General features: G+C 54.0%; 1 protein-coding gene and 1 long non-coding RNA gene across 10 annotated transcripts in view; both read right to left on the reverse strand.

Moving 5' to 3' along the window:
* The window catches only part of Ankrd11 (ankyrin repeat domain containing 11), a 154,046-nt gene that overhangs the window by 19,732 nt on the left and 112,086 nt on the right, over window positions 1-22,228 (reverse strand). For 7 of the 9 annotated variants that reach the window (XM_027932940.3, XM_071605070.1, XM_027932937.3 and 4 more), the window contains 2 exons: window positions 14,285-14,427; window positions 6,214-6,352 (listed from right to left, as the gene is read on the reverse strand). In XM_027932940.3, the coding sequence (XP_027788741.2) occupies window positions 6,214-6,352; window positions 14,285-14,371 (226 nt within the window). In that variant the 5' untranslated portion in view covers window positions 14,372-14,427. Of the gene's footprint in view, window positions 1-6,213; window positions 6,353-14,284; window positions 14,431-22,228 lie in introns of those variants that run through there. The other 2 variants (XM_071605069.1, XM_027932941.3) reach the window with 2 other exon arrangements.
* Window positions 932-6,201, reverse strand: LOC117794756 (uncharacterized). The gene is made up of 2 exons (XR_004618622.2): window positions 3,071-6,201; window positions 932-1,182 (listed from the first exon to the last, which is right to left on the reverse strand). It is a non-coding gene; the product is annotated as an uncharacterized lncRNA (long non-coding RNA).

A 22,228-nucleotide genomic window follows, 5' to 3' on the forward strand; every position in this document is an offset into this window, starting at 1 on the left:
CCTCAAGATGTGCTTGACAGGCTGGGTGCACTTGGTGTAGAGCCCAGCACAGAGGCCAGGGAGACGGCAGGGGACAAGCCAGGCTCTCCAGCCTATGCAACTGGTCCCCATTCCCAGGCATTCCCTGTTTTCCCCCGACAGATGCTAGCGTGGCACTTCTCCAGGGATGGCCCCGGCTGGACGGCCCACCCACCTCCTCCAAGATACAAGGGATGTGGCAGCACCTTGTGCTTCTGCGGTCTTTCTCTGCCTCTGATGTAAGTCAGGACACCATCCTCAGCCTGCACCCGTGTGCCTGGGACCCCTGGCTCCTCCCACTGCCCAGCACTGCTGGGTGTGGCCTCCCTCCGAGTGGGTGGCAGGGGTGGTCTGTTCTGAGGTTGCCTATTTTCAGGAGTCCACTTCCTGCCATTGTGTCCAAAGGGATAAGACCTTCCTGAGGCCCAGCGTGCTCTGATAACAAGGAGAGCTGGGGTGGCCAGGCTGCGATCAGAGGCCAGAGCTGTGCAGCGTCTCCTCCTGGCTATTCTCGCTCCTGGGTCTCCGGGACGCAGGACAACAGGCTTGCCTCTGATTGCTTTCTTCCTTTTACGTTCACTACCCACTGCAGATGCAGATTCCTTTCCCAGGAACTCTGGAAAGGTCTCAGCCGCCAGCCTTTAGATTCTGCTTCCTCCCGCTTTGGCCTAACCTGAGCCCATTCTCCCCTGCTTCTCTTCTCCCACTTCGTCCATACCTCCTATCCCGTCTGTATTCTACACCTCAGTCTACATTTCTTTACTTACAACTTCAAATTAGCTCATTCTTTATTATGTTGTACCTAATTAGCTACACAGTCTGAACACTGGTTTTCAATTTTAGTGTTTATAACTTTCATTTCCATTTGACACTTTAAAACATTCCATATGATACTTACAACCATAAATCTGCATAATGTTTTATAGTCTTTTATTTCTTGCTTCTGTTTTTAATTCTTCTCTTATAATCCACCGGTGTACTTTTCATGCTCAGTAGTTCCAGGGTGTGACGTCCCTCGGGCTGCAGAGCCTCTTGGGACAGCAGGAGGCCTTGCAGTCTGCCATTCTGCCTGGGCACTAGTACTTGTCCTAGCTCCAGTCAGAGGCCTCAGGTGGCACATGGCACTTCCAGGGGCATAAGGAAGCACAAACCAAAATGCCAGCCCTACAAGAGGAAAGGGCATGACTCTCCTTCCTTTTCAGAACCTGCCAAAAGGGACTGAGAGCTTGGCTGTGGACGCAGCCCCTCCCAATAGCCCAGTGAGTCACAGTGATGGGGCCTGCTGCTCAGCCCCTGAGGGACAGCCTCAGGGTATGGGCCTGGATGCGAATAGGTGCGTGCACCTTAGCTCACAGAGAGCACCTGCAGCACTGAGCTCCAGGTTTTTCCAGAGAGAGAGCGCTGCAGGACACACAGTATACTTTACTGCCAAGATGGGAACATTAGAGAGACTAACGCACCATTGCAGAATACTCTTTATTCTGCTCTCCAGAGGAGCACTGCTATGGTGACGATTTGAAACAGGAGATTCCTGTGCACATCAGCTAAGCATGCTCTGGTCAGTGCAGTTCCCTGTCACAGACAGCTCGCTTCCTTTTTCCTGGGCCTCAAAAGCATTACCTGCCATACCAAGCACCGGCCCCAGTCCACATCTGGGGTCATGAAGCGCAGCACTCCTATCATAAAGCCCCAGAGGTGTACAACCTATGCACCACATCACTGGTTACAAAAGAGACCATAACCTGTCCCTAAGCCTGGGCTGAAACTCCAGAAGAGACCAACAGAGACCCACAGGGCGTGCCCTCGGCAGCCAGGCTACAGCTGGCACCCACACTAGATCCCATTTCCTGACCCCTCTTTTCTTCCTTCTGTCACTGCCAATGACTGTTTAAAGAAAAAAGACCCTGAATCCATGTGCTGTACCCTGCACCGTGCGCTGAGACCCCCAGCGCCATACGCTGTGACCCAGTCTCCAGCCTCAACCTGGCTCCTCCCTCTGGGCAGGGGCTGGGTCCTCTCCCCTTTTGCCTTCACCTGTAGCATGGTGGCTCCTGGCTGCCTGACCCTGCATCTCTAGACTCACATGAGGCACAGGACTACAGGTTGCAGCAGCAGACGGGCCAGAATTGAAAAGTGACACTGGCACCAAGAGCACAACAAGCCAAGAAGCCATGTTGATGTGAGCAGACCCAAGGTGGACATGCAGCAAGGCCTGCACTGTGCCCACCCATCCCACCTACATGCCCTGCACCTCTGCAGCTGCTCCCCCCACAGCTAACAGGGCAACTCAAGGTGGGCAGGTTGCCCAGAGCCCGCAGTGGGGCACCAGGATGAGGCAGCCTGGCCCAGTGCCTGCCTAGCCCCATGTGGTTCCCCTCCAGAAGCTGTAAAACTCCCAGCAGAGCACTAGGCTGGGTGTCTGCTGGCCCCTGACTCACTGTGTCATGCTGTAGACCCAACTACCGGCCCCAGGGTTCCTTTGGTGTTCATGCTCTCCTTGGTTTAAGAAGAAACGGAACTGCCCAGGTCTAGATGGGAAGAATGGCCAAGAAACAGCAGGACAGAAGCTGAACATGGCATCTCAATCATGGAAAACACTGCACCTGGACATGTCTCATCCCAAGTGCCCACAGGTGGTTCTTGGGCCAATTCCAGAATCCTCCCTGTGCAACCAAGACCTGGCCACTCACCCTCACCCACCAAGGTCTCAAGACAGTGGGAGACTCCTCCTCCCTGTAATGCCTTGGGGAAGCTGGAGGGGTCCTGGGGCGACCTGGCCGGGTGCTGCTGGGAGCCTGTCAGTACCATGCTAACGGGACTGGGGCCCGAGGCTGCTGTCCACAGCCACATGGTGAGGTGGAGAAGCCCGCCCTGGCTGTGCTCCCAGCCAGCGAGCCGGAGGCCTGCACACCCTGCTCTCCACCTAGGGAGCAAGCCACGGATCAGTGTCCTGGCTGGCACAGCCTTGCCACCCCTCCTATGGTGCAAGAACAGTCCTTTCCCAGCAAAAGCTAAAGGGGCCGCCACCCCTGGAAACACGTCGACCACTGACCATACATGGCAACACGCTGTAGATATCCAGGGGCTGGTGCCCTGCTCAACCAGGAAAGCCAAGCAAGCAATGTTCCCTCTTCCACAGAGCCGCCAGCTGCAGACTTCTCTGACACGGTGGCTTCTCTTCTCAGGTGTGTCCCTCTTGGTGTCCCAGGCAGGAAGGAGGGAGACCAAGGGTCACAGCTGATGGAGTGGCGGGCTTGTGTGGAACTCCCGCATCAGGGAATACCTAACAATGTTCACAGACTTTTAAGACATGGGGAACAGGGGTGCACAGACAGTATCATCTGAAGCAAATGCAGGACATTAATTCCATCATGAGTTCTTGTGGTGACAAAGCTCTTTCCACTAAAACTGGACCAAGGCAGTGAGGGATAGAGGGCCTGAACAAGTCAGAAGGAAGCAGGTGAGTCTCCTTGGGCTGACCTGGTCTGAGGAAGGGCTGTCTGCTGAACCCTAACCCTTCTTCTGAGCCTATGGCAAGCACCATCTCTGGGCAGCTTCCTTTGGCTACGCAGACAGCCAGACCTGCTTCCACAGCTGTGCTTCCCGCTGTGCCCAGAGGCCTTAGCAGAGGTGATGGTGCTGTGCTGCACAACCTCAGGGGCTGGTCCTGCTCGTTTTGCTCACAACAGGCCCAACTGTACTGCTCCTGGCAAGTCATCCAGCCTGACTCAGTACGAGGGGGCTGTACCTCCAGTGGGCTAGGCCATGCACACTGGGGTCAGGGAGCAGGAGACCACTCCTGCAGCAGCTTCTTGCCTCTCAGGGCACAGCCAGAGAAGCTGTCTGTGGGAGGCGGATTCCCTCCTCAGCTAGGCCACCTTCCCATGGCAAAGCTCCAGGCCTTCTCAGCAGAGGGCGCTGGAGGAGCGCTGCAAGAGGAGGGCTAGTGGGGTTGGGGTGCAGGGCTCTGCACCTGCCTGTCCCGGCTTCCTCCAGCCAGGGGCCAAGCCATATCCCTTCAGGGAGGGCAGACTCCTCAGCTGAGAAGACCAGGGGGTGCTTTTCTCAATCACTCTTTCACCAGGATAAAAATCCTACAGATGCCAGTGCTTTCCCAGCCTCCAGAACCGTGAGCCAAAACAAACCTTTCTTTATTTCAAAAAAAAAAAAAAAAAAAAATCACTGCATGAATCTCCCTGCTCTGTGCAAATTTTCCTTCCTGAGGGAGGCGGCTGGATGCCACCCCAGAGCCAGATGCGCCTCTCACTCCCGCTTCCTCAGCAAGCACTGTTCCTCTGGGTACAGTGAGCCAGGGCCCAGCTCAGCGCTCAGCTCAGCACCCAGCTCAGCAGAGAAGGAAGGAGACAGGTAACAGGTGAGTGCGGGCAGAAGGTGTGGAGCAAGACCAAGAGTCACCAGCTGGGGAGCAGCTCAGGGTGCCAACATGTGCCAAGCATATATTTGGGGCCCCGGGTTCCATCCCCAGCACCAAAAGAATGAATGCAGGATGCCATCTGCACACTCACAGTCGCATCGCCATCTCATGGGAGGTCTAATTCTGTCACAATGAGGAAGCAGAGGTGCAAGGAGGCCATGTCAGAATGGGTCCTGGGAGAACCCCGCCCCAGAGCAGGAGGCACATTGCACCTGCAAATCCTGCCGCACAGCCCTGGCGGGAATCCACTACAAAACTTCCTTCCCTTTCCCCTGGCCGAAATCTCCCCTGTGCCCAGCTGGGCCTCTGCCTGCTGGAACCAGGATGCAGTGTGAACAACAGAACTGCATGGACACTGGGTACAGGCTAAGGATCTCTGCAGGTTCCACAGAATGAAGGTGCGGTAGTCTGAGCCTCACAGATGCTCACCATCAATGAATGGGCCCCTGAGACCTCCTGGAGCCCCTGGGGAATGGCCTCCTTATACCACTATATCAAAATGTGACGAATTGGAACGGGATACATTCTAGACCAGCAGGACAAGGCTGCTCAGCAGGGTCTTGGGCATGGGTAACCCTTCCACAAGCCAAAGGGCTCTCCCAGGCTGCAGAAGCACCGTGCACGTCAGCTCTTCTGTCAGAGGCCTCCTTCCAACCTCACACAATCTACGTCCAAAGAGCTAATAACCAGCCTGGGGACGTGGCTCAGCAATGGAGTGCTCACCTAGCCTGTGCGAGGCCCTGGGTTCCATCCCCAGCACCGCAAAGAAGAAAAAGAAAAGGGATAAAAAGCCAGTAACCAACTGTGAACAGCACCCCTGCTACAGCCATGCCATCAGGGCACCAAACCAGGACTAGGATTTCCAGGCCTGGCCTGACCTCCTCCAGGTGCACGCCATGCACACGTCCACCAGGCCCTGACCCGTGCCCCACCCCCGCGTCTCTGAAAACGTCCGTGCCCAAACATGCCATAAATCATGCCTGCCAATCTTGCCACTTGCCTGCTCTGAGGTGGAGACCAGCCCCTCTGCTGGCCTCCAGCTAGCTAGTCTCCCCCAGCTCTTGTGAGCTCTGTGCTAGAGTGTGGGAGAAGGACCTGCGACCACCACAAGAGCCCAAAGGCAGGTCCTTGGACTCTGCTGGTGAAAACTGTGGGTGGACACTCATTTCCAGGCTGTGGCGTCAGCCACCTCTCCTCCAAGCAAGTGAGGATGTTCGCTCAGTCTCATGTTCTCAGTGTGTGCCTCCCTTCCTGCTGCCAAAGGATGCCAGAGGGAGCCCAGGGCCCTCAGCCAGTTCACCTCAGGTCTTGGGGCCATCTTGGTGTTCTGCTGCCCCTCAGTCCTACCTTTTAGGGCTATAGAGAACTCAGAAGACCAGCAGGAGGGGAGGCCACTGGGAGAGACTCTCCAGGAGCAGCTCAAGATGGCCAGCCTGGACGCACACACTGCACGCTCCTGCTCGACACCCTCAGACCCACCTACGCTTAGGAAGACCACAAGGCACTTTCAGAGTTCCCTCTGGCTTTCACTACAAGCCACAGAGCGTAATCTATGTGGGGAAACCACATCCCTGCTGTGTGTGGCCCTCCAGGAGTCCACCCGGAGCAGGGCAGCTGCAGCCCCACAGAAGAGCCTGGGGCAAGGCTTTCCTACAGCTCCACATCAGCCCGATGCAGGGAAGAAGAGGCAGTGCCTGGATAGGCCGGTGCGGCATGGAGCCAGGAGGGGCGGGGCTGGGAGGAGGGGCCCAGTGTGGTACCTGTGTCCGAGTCCTTCTGTTCTCCATTGGCCCCCACAGTGAAGGGCAGCTTCCGCTTGGTGGCTCGCTCTCTCACCTCCTTTCCTCCATCACTGCGGTCCAGCTTTGGGGTCTTGGTCAGAGAAACTTTATCTTTATCCTATTGGGGGAAAAAAGAGGTTGCCTTCAGAAATCACTTCCAGATTAAATCCTCAAAATACTCAAACTGGCTACAATCTCACTTCACATGCCAGGAAACGTGAACCTCTTTGGGGGGCCATCAACTACTCCTCCTGGCCCAGGCCACAGTGCAGAGCCACACGGGTACTGGAGTGCAGAGGACCCACAGCTGAAGCCTGACTGTGGCTGGGTACTGAAGGTGATCAACACCCACCGAGTGCCCAGCTCCCTGTGACTGGATGCCATGCCTTCCTTCCCTGTGCCCACGGGATGCTGCAAGGCTGCAGTTTTGCCTTCTGCTCTCACCTTGGACCCTCAGCCTGGCTGTAAGGAGCCCAGGCTGACCACCTGACTGCGCCCTCACAGAGGGGCTGGCAGGAGTGTCATTCACAAGGTAAGGACCCAGCAGCTCCAATTCCACCTCCTCTACCAGTTGGCTGACCTTGGGTAAGGCTCAGCGCACCACTACAGAGTGGGCACAGTGTCCACTCCAGAGGAGGAAGCCGGGCACACCTCACACATACACTCAGGCTACAGTCTCCCATAATGTGCCACATGAGCCAGGTGTCTACCTAAGGCTCTGAGGTCACAGAATGCACGTTCACCTAGTAGAAAGTGGAGCTTTGGAGCAAGGTCAGGAAGGAGCAGCTGGGTCCTGATGGTGAGGGCGGAGGCCACTCACAGTGACAAATGTGCCCCCTAAAAGAGCTGGCAATCATTCTGAGAGGGGAAGCTTGTCCCCTGAGGCAAAGGTGGCTCTGAGGTGGCTGCGGTCAGTGCCAGGAGGGACCCCTTGCTCCAGGCTGGGCTGGGTGGGTGCACAGTAAAGGCATACCAGTTCTGCACAGCTGCAGCCAGCTGAAACCTGGGCCTCTTCAGCCCCATGGAGTCACAGGCTGTGGCCTCCCTCAGGGCCAGCTGCTCTGCGGCTGGGTGGGAGGCCGAACGAAGGCACTGGCACACTGCCGTTTCAGAGGAGCAGGCACAGTCACTGGAGTTCTTTGGGCGTGTCCGCAGGCCAGTTGCTGGCAAACAGCACAGCTGCAGGGCTGCCCTCAAAGCACTGGGGTTCTGAGAAGCTCCTGGCTAGATGAGGTGGGGTGCTGCCTGGGGCCGTGCCAGCAGTAGGTCTCCCTGGCCCTGCCTCCTGCTGACTGCTCCACCTCTGCCTTTCCCAGCCCGGCAGTTAAGGAGTGCTGTTCCTCCAATTTAGCTGTTTGCCCCTAGTGCTTCAGACACAGCCAGGGCAACAAGACCAGCACAAGGAAGGGCGACCAGGAGGTGCTGTGTGCAAGCGCAGCACCCAGCACCAGGCACCATACCTCCACGCCCTTCTGCATGGGCACAGGCATCTCCCAGCAGGAGGCACCCGTGAACTGTGCCACCCAACACCAGGGAAGAGTGGAACAAAAACTCTAAGTCTCTGATTAAATACTTTCATACCAAGAAATTGCCTGGTCTTTAGGTGGACCTTACCAAGAACTCAGAGAAGAAATAATACCACTCCTAGCACAAACTCTTTCAGAGAAAAGAGAAAGAGTACACGTTCCCAACTCACTCTTGAGGCTGCCACAGCCCTGGCTCCAGAACGCAACAAGGGTGTTCCGTGCATAGTGTGAGCCATGCTCCTCCTGAACAGAGGGCAAGCGCTCACCAGGCACCAGTGATGGACGGATGGGTAAGAAGGCAGCACACAGCCAGGGTGATGGAGTCAAGAATGCAGATGTAAAAAAGTTGATGCACCAGACACATTAAGGGGCTCGAGGAAGACACAGCCACAGCAGTGAGCAGGAGGCCGCACAGACCCAGCACTGCAGGACAGCTGAGGGCAGCTGCAGAGCAGAGACCCTGGCAGGGACACTGATGCACACACCTGCTGAGAAATCAAAAGCAAAGCAACCTCTCAGAAGAGCAAAGGGCTGCCCAGGCAGCTGTGGAAGACAGTCCTCCTCAGGAAAGAGAGGAAACAGGCCCAGGACACACAGTGTGGGTGCAACACTACCAGCCAACCATACCTGGGTAGAGCTGGCAAGGGTGTGTGGCAGCTCAGGCTCACGCCTTTCCCTCATGGAAGGACCATGAGCACTAACCTCAAGAGGGCACGTTGCCTCAGGAAAGACCCAAAGGGTACACAAGTGAACTCTGCAAACTGAACTAGAGGGACGGCTGGATGCAGGAAGGAGCTGGATGTGCCCTGTACCATGAACGCTTGGGCATGGATATTAAGAACATCATGCACTAACTAGACACATTAAAACCTAGGGACAAATCCAGAAACAGATGTTTGAGCCCACTACATAAAAAATTACCAAATAGTAACAAGAGAACATAAAGACATAAGTAAGATGCAAGGCTACATCATGTTCAAGAATTTAAAAACCTCGAAAATTATGATAATTTCTCCACACACTGACATTCAAAGCAATCCAAACTCCAGCTTATTAGAAAATGTATATGGAAGTAGTTGGACATGGTGGCGCACACCTGTAATCCCAGCAATGCAGGAGGATCACAAGTTCAAGGTCAATCTCAATAACTTAGGGGGACTCTGTCTCAAAGTAAAAAATAAACAACAGGGGCTTTGGGATGCAGCTCAGTGGTAGAGTGTTCCTGGGTTTCATCCCCAGCACCAAAAAATGGAAGGAAGGGAGGCAGGGAGGGAAACAAAAAAAAAAAAGGGAAAGAAAAGTACACAAAAGATCAAAAGTAGCAAATAGGGGCTGTAGCTCAGTCCTCAGCACCATATGAAAATAAATAAATAAAATAAAGGTATTGGGTCCATCTATAACTAAAAATATTATTTTAAGCATAACACCAAGGCAACAAGGCTAACAGCTTACACTGCCAACATCAAGACTGTGAAACGATGGTACTCAAGCACGTGTCCTGGAGTGGGTGTTGCACTCTGGGGGCCTTGGGACACAGCAGAATTGACAGCCAGGGCTGCCTGGTGGCATGGCAGGTCTCCAGGTGGCCCCTGTGCCACACCACATGACTAGTCCCAGATGGATCCCAGCCAGATAGCTCCTAGGAGGCAGCACAGGGCAAGTGCCACAGGACAGATGCGTCCATGCTCCCTTGTGTGGCCATGTGTGTGGAGGGAGGAGACCGCCAACTCCAATGGGTCACAGGGACTGCTCAGAGGGAACCCACTCCACATTCATCAACAAAAGAATGATGACACCATCAGAGGTGCCCACAAAAGGGCTATGCAACAGCCAAGCAGAGCCACAGGCCGGAAAACACTGCCCTCACATCACCACTTCTTATCTGTGCTGACAGAGACAGAACAGGGGCCACCTTTGGCATAGAGGGGGTTGCTGGTTAGGGACAGCAAGGGCAGTCCCAGAGCCCAGAAAACATTGTGCATGTTCCTCAGAACGCAGACTGTCCCTGGTTTTCAAAGTGGGAGAAAAGCTACAACTGTGCATTGTATTTCACCAGAAAGTATTTCACATAAAATGTTATCCCAGCCCCTCCCCCAAGTAGCACCGTGGACAACGCCACGTGGAGACACTCGGCACCTGGGCTGGCTGTGATCCAATGTGCTGGACTCCGTCATGAGGTGCAGACAGAAAGGCTGTCTTGCAGCTGTCCCAAGGCGGGGCTGAATCCAGGTGCTACCCCTGAGCCACACCCCTGCCCTCAGCCTCCCCTGGCACTAGGATGACAGGTGTGCGCCACTCCTGGCAGAAGAACTGTTTTAAACATCCACCACTCCATGACTGCCACTACAAGCAGCATAGCAAGAAACAATGAAGTCCTAACTGCATGATCAAAAAGGGTGCTGGTCTACCTGGTGCTAGTGATGGGAACCACCCAAGGTTAGTAATACTCCGTGACCAGCCACGGAGGGACCCAGGAGGAGCAACCAGTACAGTGGGCACTGGCTACCTGTCAGAGAGCTGCCCCAGCCCTCTGCTGAGCACAGTCCTGGGAGCCACACCGCAGGTGGAGAGCCCGAGTGCTCTACGTGTGCTCTGTTTCTTCACAGTGGCCATGGTTGTTCCAGGTCCTCTGGAATCATGGTTTTCACGGTCCTACACTGAACCCACACATCCACTGGGAGGGAGAAGCCTGAACAGCGCTCAGCTTTCTCACCAACGGCACAACTCTCCACCTATTTAGGCCTTCCTAACTTCTCGCAGCAAGCAATCTGTGTAGCTCTCAGGGTTCAAATCCTGAAGCGTATCTTTTAAACTTATCCCCAAATAATGCATGTTTTTGATGCTTCTGACCATGTTTCTGGCTCCATGAACTGCATCTATGGCTCCACACTGCCGCTCGTGCTGAGCTGGGGGCTCCCGTGCCTCCTCCATGGCATCTGTGAGCAGCTCGGTGCTGAGGGCAGGTTTTCTTTAGCACTGCATCATTGGCCAGCAGCTGGTCTTCCACAGGGTGGTCAGGTAAGGGAACCCCCTCTATCCCATATACTTTCTGAGGGTTTCTGTAATGAGTGGGTCTTGGATTTGGCCAAGTGTGTGTGCATGCACACTCATCAACTGACAAAACTACAGGGTTTTCTGTTTTGGTCATAATAAACTGATTCTGGATGTCAGCTGAACCTCAAATTCTTGGTGTAAACCCTCCTTGGCCAATGTACACTATCCTCTTTAATGTCTGTGACCTTGCATTTGCCTATCATTTAAAAAAAAAATGAATTCTGGAAGAAAAACAAATGGACTGGATTTACAGGGAGGTTAGGTGAGAATGAGGGAAAGCAGGACAGAGTGCCCACTACAAGAGCTACACCAGAGGAAGGCCGAGTCCTGGGGCTTTCTGAGCCTTTTTTCCCCAAACCAAGAAAGTTCTGCCTTATTTTATTAATTAAAATCAGAAAGAGGGGTCCAGGGAAAGAATGACCTAACAGGACTCCGCCTGCACCCAAGGTATTGTCAGGGGGGGACATGGGAGGACATGGTCCCTGCCTCGGAACTAACCCTCAGGGTCACTGGCAATGGCAGTGCTGAGGTGGCCCTTCAACGCTGCTCTATTTCAATCAGGGCAGAGGAGTCTGTGGGAGCTGTGCTAAGCAAGCAGAAACCATGAGGACATTCATAATGACCCACGGCCCTGTCCTCAGCCCCACAACTGATTTGGGAGAAAAGAGGACCCAAGCCTGGCAAGTTCTAGCAAAAAGGACTGACAGAAGTGCCAGCGGCGAGCAGGGAATCTCCAGGTGTCCATCAGGGACCATAAGACCTGGCCTCTCTCTATCGCCACCATGACAGTCTATCTGGAGCCTGAGAGGAGCTGACTCCATCAAGGCTGTGGACCCCTTTCTGTTATCTCTTGGATGAAGCTGCACGCTCCTCCTTGGGACCCCACAGCCAAGAGCCCTGTGGCTTCAGAACATGCCTGGAAACCACAGGAGGAAGCAGTACAAGCTGAAGCCCCACCAACCCCATGGTGGCAGTAGCACGGCCACCTCTAGAGATGGCCTCATCCCTTAAGGAACGTGCCCACCAGCAGCATGCCAGGTAAGCGGACCTACAGGGCAGTCCTGTAGGTTCCACAAGGCTTCCTCGCTGTGAGCCTGCTGGTGCTCCAGCTGTGGCATGCACCATGCAGACACAGCTCACTCCAGAGCCCCTGCTGCCCCTCACAGCTTCCTGCTCACTGAGTGTGACCAGGGCATGTTCCCAGCTGAAGCCATGGTCTAGAAGTCACTCTGAGAACACCCAGAAGAGGCTTGCAGTCTTCACTCAGAGTAGTGTGAGCTGAGCACAGCAGCAAGGGGCAATAGCCTGTAATGGAGGGAGTTCTGGACTGGGGATCAGGGATGTTAATTCTTGCTGGGCAGTCTCTGACACCATGACAGCCCTTGTCTTCTCTGGACCAGGACACACTCAACAGTACAGGGTTTCCTGGCTCCTGCCAAGGTTACTCCCAGGCTGCATATTCCAGAGACCACTTCCAGAGCAGGTCCTCACCTGCAAGGAGACCTGAAGGAACACCCGCTTCTCCATGAGCCTGCCCCTGTGCCTGATGGGTGCAGCTGGGAGTCTGCTACATGCCTGCCCCTGTTGTGCACACCCACCAGGTCAGTACTCTTCAGAACAGCCTACAGGCAACTGTGTCTGAGAAGAGGCTTTAGCTCTGATGGTTTTAAGAACAAACACAGGAAAACAACACAGCTACCTACTGGGGAAAACAGTAGGATTAGACCAGGCTCTCCTGCAGCCAGGGTGCAGACTTGGCTTAAGGCTCACTGGGCTCAGCCTGGTATCCTTGGCAGCCTCTAGCCATGTAGCTTCTCTCCACCATGATGTTCTGCCTCATCTTACTGAGTTATGGAGTTGGCTAACTGAGCCTGTGAAGCCGTGAGCTCAAAATGAACTTTCCCTCCTCAAAAAAACAAAACAAAACAAACAATGCCAGGCATGGTGGAGCACACCTATAATCAGCTGGCTGAAGCAGGAGGGTCCCAAGTTCAAGACCAGCCCTGGCAAAGTAGCAAGGCCTTAAGCAACACAGACCCAGTCTCAAAGTTAAAAAGAAGAAAAGGGTTAGGGATGTGTCTCAGTGGTAGAGCACCCCTGGGTCTTCCCCAGTACCCAAGCCAAACCAAACCACCCGAACCAACCTGGAACCTGCTTGTGTGCTCAGCACCCAGTGCAGTGGCACAACAAAAGCTGCCTCAGGAGAGGGCCCTGTAAGGCCGATGCAGCCTGCTTTCCAAGGCTCAGCCCTCACTCACAGGACTGCCCTGGGCCTTCCTCCATGCCCAGCAGATACCAAGTGTCAACCACCCGCTCTGAGTTGGGAGGCCCAGTCACTCCCTCCACTGCTTACTCATCTTGGTCAGCTTGAGGGCCAGGGTCTCCTTTTCCCACCCTCCTGCACCCTGCCTGATAGTGGGGGCCTAGAGTTCCAGCTCTGACTTCCCTGCCTCCACACCTGTCCCGCCAGGTCTTCTGTGGGCTGAAGACCACACTCTGCTTCCAGAGCCCAATCTAAGTCTAAGAATGGTCCCAGTCTCTGATGGACATTTTGGGGTTCTGAGACTTGTGCTTGTGTCGACCACATGGACATAAGAAGCTTCTGATGCTGGCTAGGTAAGCAGAGCACACAGCTCACACCCTGCAGGGTAAAGTCTACCCTCTCAAGGTATGACACTGGCCAGACACATGCCTCAGCATGCCAGGTACCCACACTGCAACATCTGCCCCTGCACACAGCTCAAGGCGCTCTGCACAGAGCAAGCAGCGGAGGACAGGGGACACACGCCACAGCCAAGAGTCCCAAAGGCTCATTCAGCTTGTCCATGTTCAACCAAAGCTTAATGAATATATATGGCTCCACCCAGCCATTTCTACACAGGGCTACCTGCTGGCCTCACAGCAAGCACTTCAAACCCAAACACTGCCAGAGGCTGGGGTGACAGAGGGCGGGAGGAGGCAGTGCCAGCGCCCAGGGGCAGCAGTCTTAGGGCTGTCTTCACAGCTCAAATGCTAGGGTGAGGGCAGGAGCAGCTTGAAGTCATCAGTGCCCAAGGACTCACTGAGGTGAGGCCCACTAACACAGGCCAGAGGGCTACACAGGCCAGCCACAGGACTCCTGTCAGTGGCCTGTGGCACCGCTGGGATGTGCACAGCACTCGCTGCACCAAAACCCTCCTGTTCCCAGACAGCAGGGGATGGGATGGACAACAGCCATAAAGCAAGCCCCCGTCTGTGGTTCAGGTCATGGGCCCACACTTGCCAACCCTAGCACTGCAGGACAGAAATGCTCCCCCAGAACAGAACAAACGGACTTGCAAGTGAAATTCTCAGTAGTGTTTGCAAGCGGGACACTGTGACACAGCTCATCCCTGGTGGCCCTCCTCAGAGCCACAGGAGAGTGGCTCTCCGCCCACGTGCAGGGGGCTTTCACTAGCACGCAGCGCCCAGATGGTGGAGGTGGGGGTTACCTTTTTCCCAGTTTGCTTCTCCACCATGTCGCTGCTGGGAGAGAAGTCTTCCTGCTGTGGAGTTCTAGAGCGTGCGCCCCTGGGCATCGTTCTGCTCCCGCGCCTCGTCTCCTCTAGGCCGCCACCGCGTCATCGTCACCAGTCTGCTTCAACAGAGAGTACACAGGGTTAAAAACCGGCCACACTACACCAACTAAATGCCCTCTTCCCAGGGCAGCAGTGGCCGTACTCCATGTGGGGAGTGGGTCCAGGAAGACCCCTACCAGGGCCACCAGCAGTGATGAGAAACAAGGTGGGTCACACAGCTGGGCTTGGGCAGAAAGGAAGCAGACGGCCTGGTCGGGCTGCTGGCCCTTGGCACAACCACACCTGGGCCTGCGCCCTGAGGTTGGAGGTGGCAGTCCCCTCTCCTTCCCTCTGCTGAAGGCCTGATGGCTCCAGTCTCCCAGGCTCAGCCTCTAAGACTTGCTTGCCAGTTGCAAGCACCCCAACAGAAGGCTGGAGGAGAACCATTTTGCTTCTCATCAAGCCCCAGGCACAGGCACAGGCACAGGCCTGTGGCACAGAGGAGTCCCGAGGATCCCCATGGTTTCATGACCCCACTCTGCCCACCTGGGCCCAAGCTCCAGCCTGTATTTCCCAGGAAACCTGGGACACACACTGCATTTATTGTGCATTTTTCCCCCTGTGTTTTATGACTTCCTGGCATCTTACAAGGCTTGCTGGCCAGGGGCTGGTTCCTAGAGACAGCGAGGGCTTGATGCAAACCACCCACCTCCTGGGTAAGCCTCACACTCAGCCAACGGTCCCTACCCCACCACACAACCAGAGTCCATCCTTATGCGGCAAAGCCTGCAGGACAGAGCACCCTGAATAGCCAGGCCTGCCCTAGTGCAGAGCCAGGATTCCTAGACCCCAACCTACTGTGTGCAGACCCATGGCCTCTGGATTCTCACTGCAGCCCTTCACTGATCTTGCCTGATCCCCAAGATGGCTGACAGTGGTCTCTCCGTAAGCACACAGGGAAAAGACAGAGCCAGAAACATCCCTCGTCAGACACTGGCTCTGCTAGGCCTTCATCTTGGGGTCCCCGCCTGAGGGGACTCCTGACCTCTAGAGATCACCTAGTGCTGCTCCTCAGATTCTCTCTGCCACTCTCCAGGACACAGCCTCACACCCCCCAACACACTCCTGGTGCTAGGTTTGAGCCCAGGGCCTTGCAGATGCCAGACAAATGCTCTGCCACAGAGCCCCATCCCAGCCTCACACCAAAGAATTTCTGTCTTGATCTCAGCTCCAGGTGGACACGAGGCACTCGCTGTCAGCACACACTCAGCCACTGTGCCCTGCAACAGACAGCTCTGTGGCCCAGCCATCCCAGAGCGACCCACCCCAAAACTAAGATGCAGAATAATCAAACAGTAATTTTCTAGCAGCAGGGGAGAAAGAGTCCCAAAGACAAAGGGTCTGTGGTGGATGCTCCAAAGACAGACAGAAAAGCACTCGGGCACACGTTGAACCAAATGGAACAGCACAGACTGTGACAGTGTCAACAGGGGCAGAGGACCCATGTGCATTGCACAGGAGGCTTTGCCCAGTCTGTGTGTGGCCTGGGAAAGAAGCCCCTAAGCAGCTTGGACACAGGCAAAGTCTCCAGACACTGGCCTGCCCTCTACTGACAGGGCCTGCAGGGTGGGAGCAGCCAGCAGCTGCAGCACACTGCAGCTGGCAGGCCCGAGAGCTAGGAATGGGTTTCACAGGTTTATGCCTGAGGGAAGGAAAAATAAAAAGGCTAAAGCTTCACGGTACCCCCCAAATTACATGGAACTAGGATTTTAGCGCCCATAAATAATTAAAGCTCTCCGGGATGCAGCCCCCCCCCCCCGGCTCATGCTCCTCTATTGTTTCTGCGCTGCTGGGGTAAACTCGGGGCCTTGGGCATGCACAACACACACCCCGCCACTGAGGCGCACCCCAGGGGCCACGTGCCTTTCTGTCTGGCCAGCTTCACTGCGCAGGCCCTGGGGCCTCACATGTGTCCTTACTGGTCTCACATGTCGCAGTGGTTCTTGCTGGTGTCCCTGGATGCCTCTCAGGGGTCTGTGAGGTCAACATGTGTTCATGATGATTCCAAGATGCCACAAGCCCTTTCCACAGCATTGACGCCAGCACTGGGGGTCACAGTGACTTTACTATCATGTGATGGCAGCAGAACCTGGCACTCAGTGCTGGGCATGGTGAAACGCTGAACACTGAACCTCATGGCCGCCAGTCCTGCCCTTCCAAGGCTCTGGCAGGGGGAGGCCTGTGTGTTGAGCACCCTGGGTGCTTATCACAGGGAAAGTGTCTGCTTGTGGTGCTCCTATTCATTTGTGTAATTTGAAGGTGTTTCCTCCAGTTTTAACTCTGAACAGAAGTTTTCCCTAAAGGGCTGTCTTTCCTGCCCAGATCTCAAAGTTACTGTGAACTGGGTGCCTGGCAGTTCCTGTGTCCCACGGGGTCTCTAGGAACTGGTTCCAGGGCCCCCACAGATAGCAAAGCCCACAGCGCTCAAGCTCAGGGTACACGACGGAGTGGTGTTTGCACAGGACCCATCCCTGTTCTCCTACACATCAAGTCCTCTCTGGATAACTCTAGTGTCTGAAGTGTCATAAATGCTGAGTGCAGCCCATGCAGGAGGGGTGCTGGAGAAGTCTGTGCGTGCTCAGTACAGGATCCACTTCCCACCTAACTTTTTCAGTCTCTGACTGGTTGAATACGCAGAGATGGAACCCACAGAGACAGGGCCCGACTGTTGTTCTCTCTAAAGTAAACGGAGTAAGCTGATCACTTCAAGGAAAACTGACAGCAATGACGTCTGAGCTTTCAAGTGAAAGGAAAACCTGCACCCACCAGCATTGGGCTGATGCCTCTGCACAAGGGAAAGGCATTTCTATGAGGTCAGCAACGTGATCAAAGGCATCATTAGTAATGTACAATGAAGCACCTGCACAACTCAGTGAGCCGGCCTTTCCTAAAGGACCAGGGTGGAGTGCTCACACATGGGGCAAGAACTGGTCCTCCAGACTAGAACGAAGACCTCAGTAATGCACGTGAAGCACCAGAGCGTGTCTGTCCTACTGCACCCTGTGCAAGCCAGACCTCCCATCCGCCTGTGGCAAGGCAGCCAGTTGCAAGGCGGAGCAGTGGCCTGCTGTGAAGGAGGTCGGCCAGACAACAACAAGGTGTGGGCACTGGAACAATGCTACCTTCCTCCACGCACCAAATTCTTTTGTAAGATGCTTATACTTCAATAGAAATTAATGTATCTTAACACACGATACTTGACTACTTTCAAATGAACAAAATATCTAAATTTTCTCAAGCTACCCTTTTTAATAAAATAACATCATAGGGGCCTCACACAAACAGGAGGTCTGTGGGTCCCTGGAGCCCTCGTCCTGTGAAGGCCTGCAGTCCTGGAAGCTAGAGCCTCTGCCCATCACCAGGCCAAGAGCCCAGCCTGCAGAAGAAGACTCGCACCAGGTGCAAGAAACAACAGCCCAGACCCCCAGAATGGTGCAAGGACCCAAAGGAGAAATGGGTCTCGAAAGGAACAAAAACTCATGCAGAGAGTTGAAACTGGAGGAAACACCTTCAAATTATACAAGTGAATATTAGTTTTAAAAAAAATAGCTGGGTACAGTGGCACATGTCTGCAGCTTAGGACACTGAGACAGGAGGACGGCAAGTTCAAAGCCAGCCTCAGCAATTTCGCAAGGTGCTAAGCAACTCAGTGAGACCCTGTCTCTAAATATAATAAAGAATAGGGCTGGGGATGTGGCTCAGTGCTTTTCTAGCATGCATGAGGCCTTTGGTCCCATCTCAGACACCACCACACCCAACCCAACCCAACCAGGGACAGCAGGGGCCAAAATAGCAGACAGCCTGGGCCTACCTCGGTTGCCAGAGAGACAGTTTTGTCCCTCTGAGGCAAGAGCAGAGCTGGACACCGTGGGAAACAATGCAGCCCCACACCAGCCACCCCAGGCCACAGAGCAGTGTGCAGGAACACCCAGGACCACCTTTGCAACTTGAGGACAAGACAAAGAAACACTCCATGAGAATAGTCAGAAACTGAGTCACCAAGGCTCATGACCATTAAAGGCCACTTCCCCCAAAGCAGGAGAGTATTTCCTGCACATAACTGAGGAAAAGTCCTTGAACATACAAAGAACTCCTGCAAACCTATGAGAAAAAACAACAACAAAAAAAAAAACCATCCAAAAAATAAAAAAGAAAAGATGCCAAATGGAATGGGCACTTCACAGAGCAGGAACTGCAGAAGACCAGTGAGCAAGTGGAAGGCCAATGCACCCCCACACACAGAAGAACAACAAGGCACCATGCTGTGCAGCCTCCGCCCAGGTAACTCTGAGGTACAGGGCACCATTCCTGAACTTCTGTCTGGGCAGGGGCCTGGGCGGGGCTCTAAGTGAGCTCTCACAGGTGTTGCTTTAGGATCAGGATGCTGTGCATGTTTACTCTGTGAACTTCGGGACGCTGACACATTTCACAATAAATAGTTTTAAACGCTGGTAAGTCAGGTTCAAAACATGGCACACGGTGTACCCTGGCAGGACCTGTCCTCCCCCAAGAGTCCCTGGCTGGTGCAGTCAGAGGGACCCAACGCAGAGCAACAGCTCAAGGCTGCCTGACCTTGTGAAGCAAGCCAGGTGAGTACAGAGGATGGGCAGACTGACACATGCACATGTGCACTGAGTGCATGTGCAGGACAGAGACGCAGGCTAGGCGCTACAGGTGCAAATGGATGGCCCAAAATAGCAAGCATAGGGAAGCACTGAAGGTGTTAACACAAGCAGTGAGTCAGCAGAGGCCCCAGGAACAACAAGCAGGGGGAAGGAGGCCAGCTTCTGGGCACTGCTGCTGTGAACACCAGGCCAGCTCCTGGGGAGGGACATGGTAAAGTGTCCCAGAGAGCAGCTCAGTGCTGTGAGACCCAGAACAGGTCCTGAATCACAAAGCCCACCACTGTTGACCTCCATGCAGGAGAAATAGAAGAGAGATTGGGCACCTTGGAGGCTCTCCACAACACCAAGGGGAGGAGTACACAAGGCTTGTCCAACACGGAGCTGAAGAGCACCACACAAAACCACAGTCTCAGCAAGGTCAACAGGAGCACTCACAGAGCCACACAGCAGGAGCTGGCAGCGCCCCTCCTGTGGCGGTGCCCTGTTGCCACTGCTATTCCACTCTATGCAGGAGTCCTGGCCAGGGAGGGAAGGGAGGCACCACGTGGCTCTCAGATCAGAAGGCAGAGGCACTGTGTGAAGAGGATGCACGTCCAGAGAAGCACCAGCATTCCACCAGGACCTCCCAGAGCAGAAGAACACAAGAACACAGAACCCGAGAACACACAAACCCCTGGTGCTGCTACGAGTGTGCCAGCGCCCACACAGACAACCCAACAGTTGCTCCAAGCAAAGAAAAAATAATCAGATTCAAACATCAAAGCTAGAAAAGTCTGTGAAAACTTTAGGGAGGGATCTTTAAGAATCATGGCTAGGCAGAGTTCTTAAGACACCTGAAGCAGAGTCCACTAATGAAAAAGATCCATAAACCATCTCAACAAAATTTAAAATCCACACCCTGTTAAAGACGTAAAAGGTGAAAAGACAAACTGCAGACAAGAAGAGAAAAGTGTTTGCAAGTCACAGCCGGATACAGGATTTAGCAGGGCAACCTTGATTATTTTCAAATAAACAAAATATCTGTAAATTTTCTCAAGCTACACTTTTCAGTATGATAACATCATAGGGGCCTCACATAAACAGGAGGTCTGCGGGCCCCTGGAGCCCTTGTCCTGTGAAGGACTACAGTCTTAGAAGCTGGAGCCTCTGCTCAGCACCAGGCAAGAGCCCAGCCTGCAGAAAAAGACCCGCACCAGGGGCAAGAAACATCAGCCCAGACTCCCAGACTTGTGCAAGGACCCAAAGGGGAAATGGGTCTTGAAAGGAACAAAAAACTGGAAAAAACATCTTCAAAGTATGCAATTTGGAGGATGGTCTGCAACACTGTCAGAAATGGACTCAGTAGGGACAGCGTGATGGCTTGTTGCTGGCAGGCAGGCAGGCAGGCAGGCAGGCGCAACCACCCTCAAAACAGCCCAAAAAGCTGCCCGCTGCCTGCCACAGGCACAGAGAAGCCAGGTCTCCACCTGTGCCAAGGGAGTGCAGAGTGGCACAGCCACCTCCACAGCTGCACTCCTTTTTCTATCCCAGAAAAGGAGGTATTGTACAGGAGTCCAGGCGCTTCAGCCTGACTCTAGCCATATCATCTTGCCTCCTTAACAGCCAAAGGAAGTTAATCATTGGTACAAAGGTCGATAAGGTCAATCTCTAGAAAATTCTGATAGGTACAAAAAGCCAATCTCCAACAGTCTCGTCTTCCAGTGACAAACCACTGATCAGTGGTGGCCAGGTGATGGAAATAAGGTGAGGCAGGGCTGGTGGGGCCCTGGCACTGTACACAGGGTAGCTCTGGGCGGGGCATGGTGTGGCCCTCTGGTGGCTCCTGGTACAGCATCCATGTTGCAGTCACCCTGTAGAGGCACAGGGAACAACCCAGGATGCTACTACTCTCTAACTTCTTGGAAGTCTACGATTATTGCAAATGGAATGTTTTTGAAAGGGGAAAGACATGGAGATGAGGATACTTCTAGCTGTGATGGCAATACTCTAGGCAGACTTCTTTTATTTTATTTTATTTTTAAAGAGAGAGAGAGACAGAGAGGAGAGAGAGGAGGGGGGGAGAATTTTTTAATATTTATTTTTCAGTGGACACAACATCTTTGTTTTTATTTTATGTGGTGCTGAGGATCGAACCCAGCGCCCCGCGCATGCCAGGCGAGCGCGTTACGGCTTCAGCCACATCCCCAGCCCCAGGCAGACTTCTTTTAAAAGCCTTGTTTTGGGCTGGGGTTGTGGCTCAGTGGTGGAGTGCTTGCCTGGCATGTGTGAGGCACTGGGTTCGATCCTCAGCACCACATAAAAATAAATAAATAAAGGCACTGTGTCCATCTACAACTAAAAAAATAAAATAAAATAAAACTTTAAATATAGAAAGATGATCTCACAAAGGAAAAGGGAACAACACACTTTGCTGTGCACTGGTCAGTGGTAGGACTCAGGAGGATGTGGCTGGCCATCAGCTCCTTGTGACCTCCTCCTCTGGGTTGGAGCAGCTACTTGCCATACAGCCTCTCACAAACCTGGCAAGGTGGTGCTGGGTGCTAACCCAATGGATGTGAGTGTCCTCACAGTGGGGTAGCAGCTTCCCCAACAGAGTCTGGCAAGGGAGCAGCCATGGTGTGCGGAGATCTGTACCAGAAGCTATAGCATCACTGCCCCACCCTAGTCCTCAAAGTGAGTTGCAAGGCCAGTCCACACCTGCGGGCAAGATGAAGCTCCACCGGCAAGGTGCCAGGCCTGGCATGTTCCTGAAGGACTCCTCCAGCACGCTTCATTACGACGTGGTCATCTGACTGCACAGTGTGGATCTCACCTGCCTTTTCATATCAAAAAGCCTTCCTATCCTCAGGAACGACACTGTTGGTGGGGTGTCGTGTGGCAGGAACCAAGTGAGCGCTCAGGAGTACCGCAAAAGGAAGGCAGACATGTGTAATCCGGCAGGCAGAACCGGGCAGTGCTTTTCTATTCCAGCTGGAGCATCAGTCTTAAACCCTGATGTACCTGGTTTAGTGCTTCTTAGATCCCAGCACAGACAAGGCCTTGAAACCCAGGACTTGCTAGGATCCTGGAGCAGGGGGAGAAAGGGCCACGGAGCTGTGTGCCCAAGTGCTCGGAATAATAAGGGGACACCCCTGGGCAGAGAGGCAGAGGGCCTGTACCTGTATGTTGACAAGGACAGTCGTGGTGTAGAACC

This window comes from Marmota flaviventris, chromosome 18 (assembly GCF_047511675.1).
Source record: "Marmota flaviventris isolate mMarFla1 chromosome 18, mMarFla1.hap1, whole genome shotgun sequence".
Taxonomy (NCBI): Eukaryota; Metazoa; Chordata; class Mammalia; order Rodentia; family Sciuridae; genus Marmota; species Marmota flaviventris.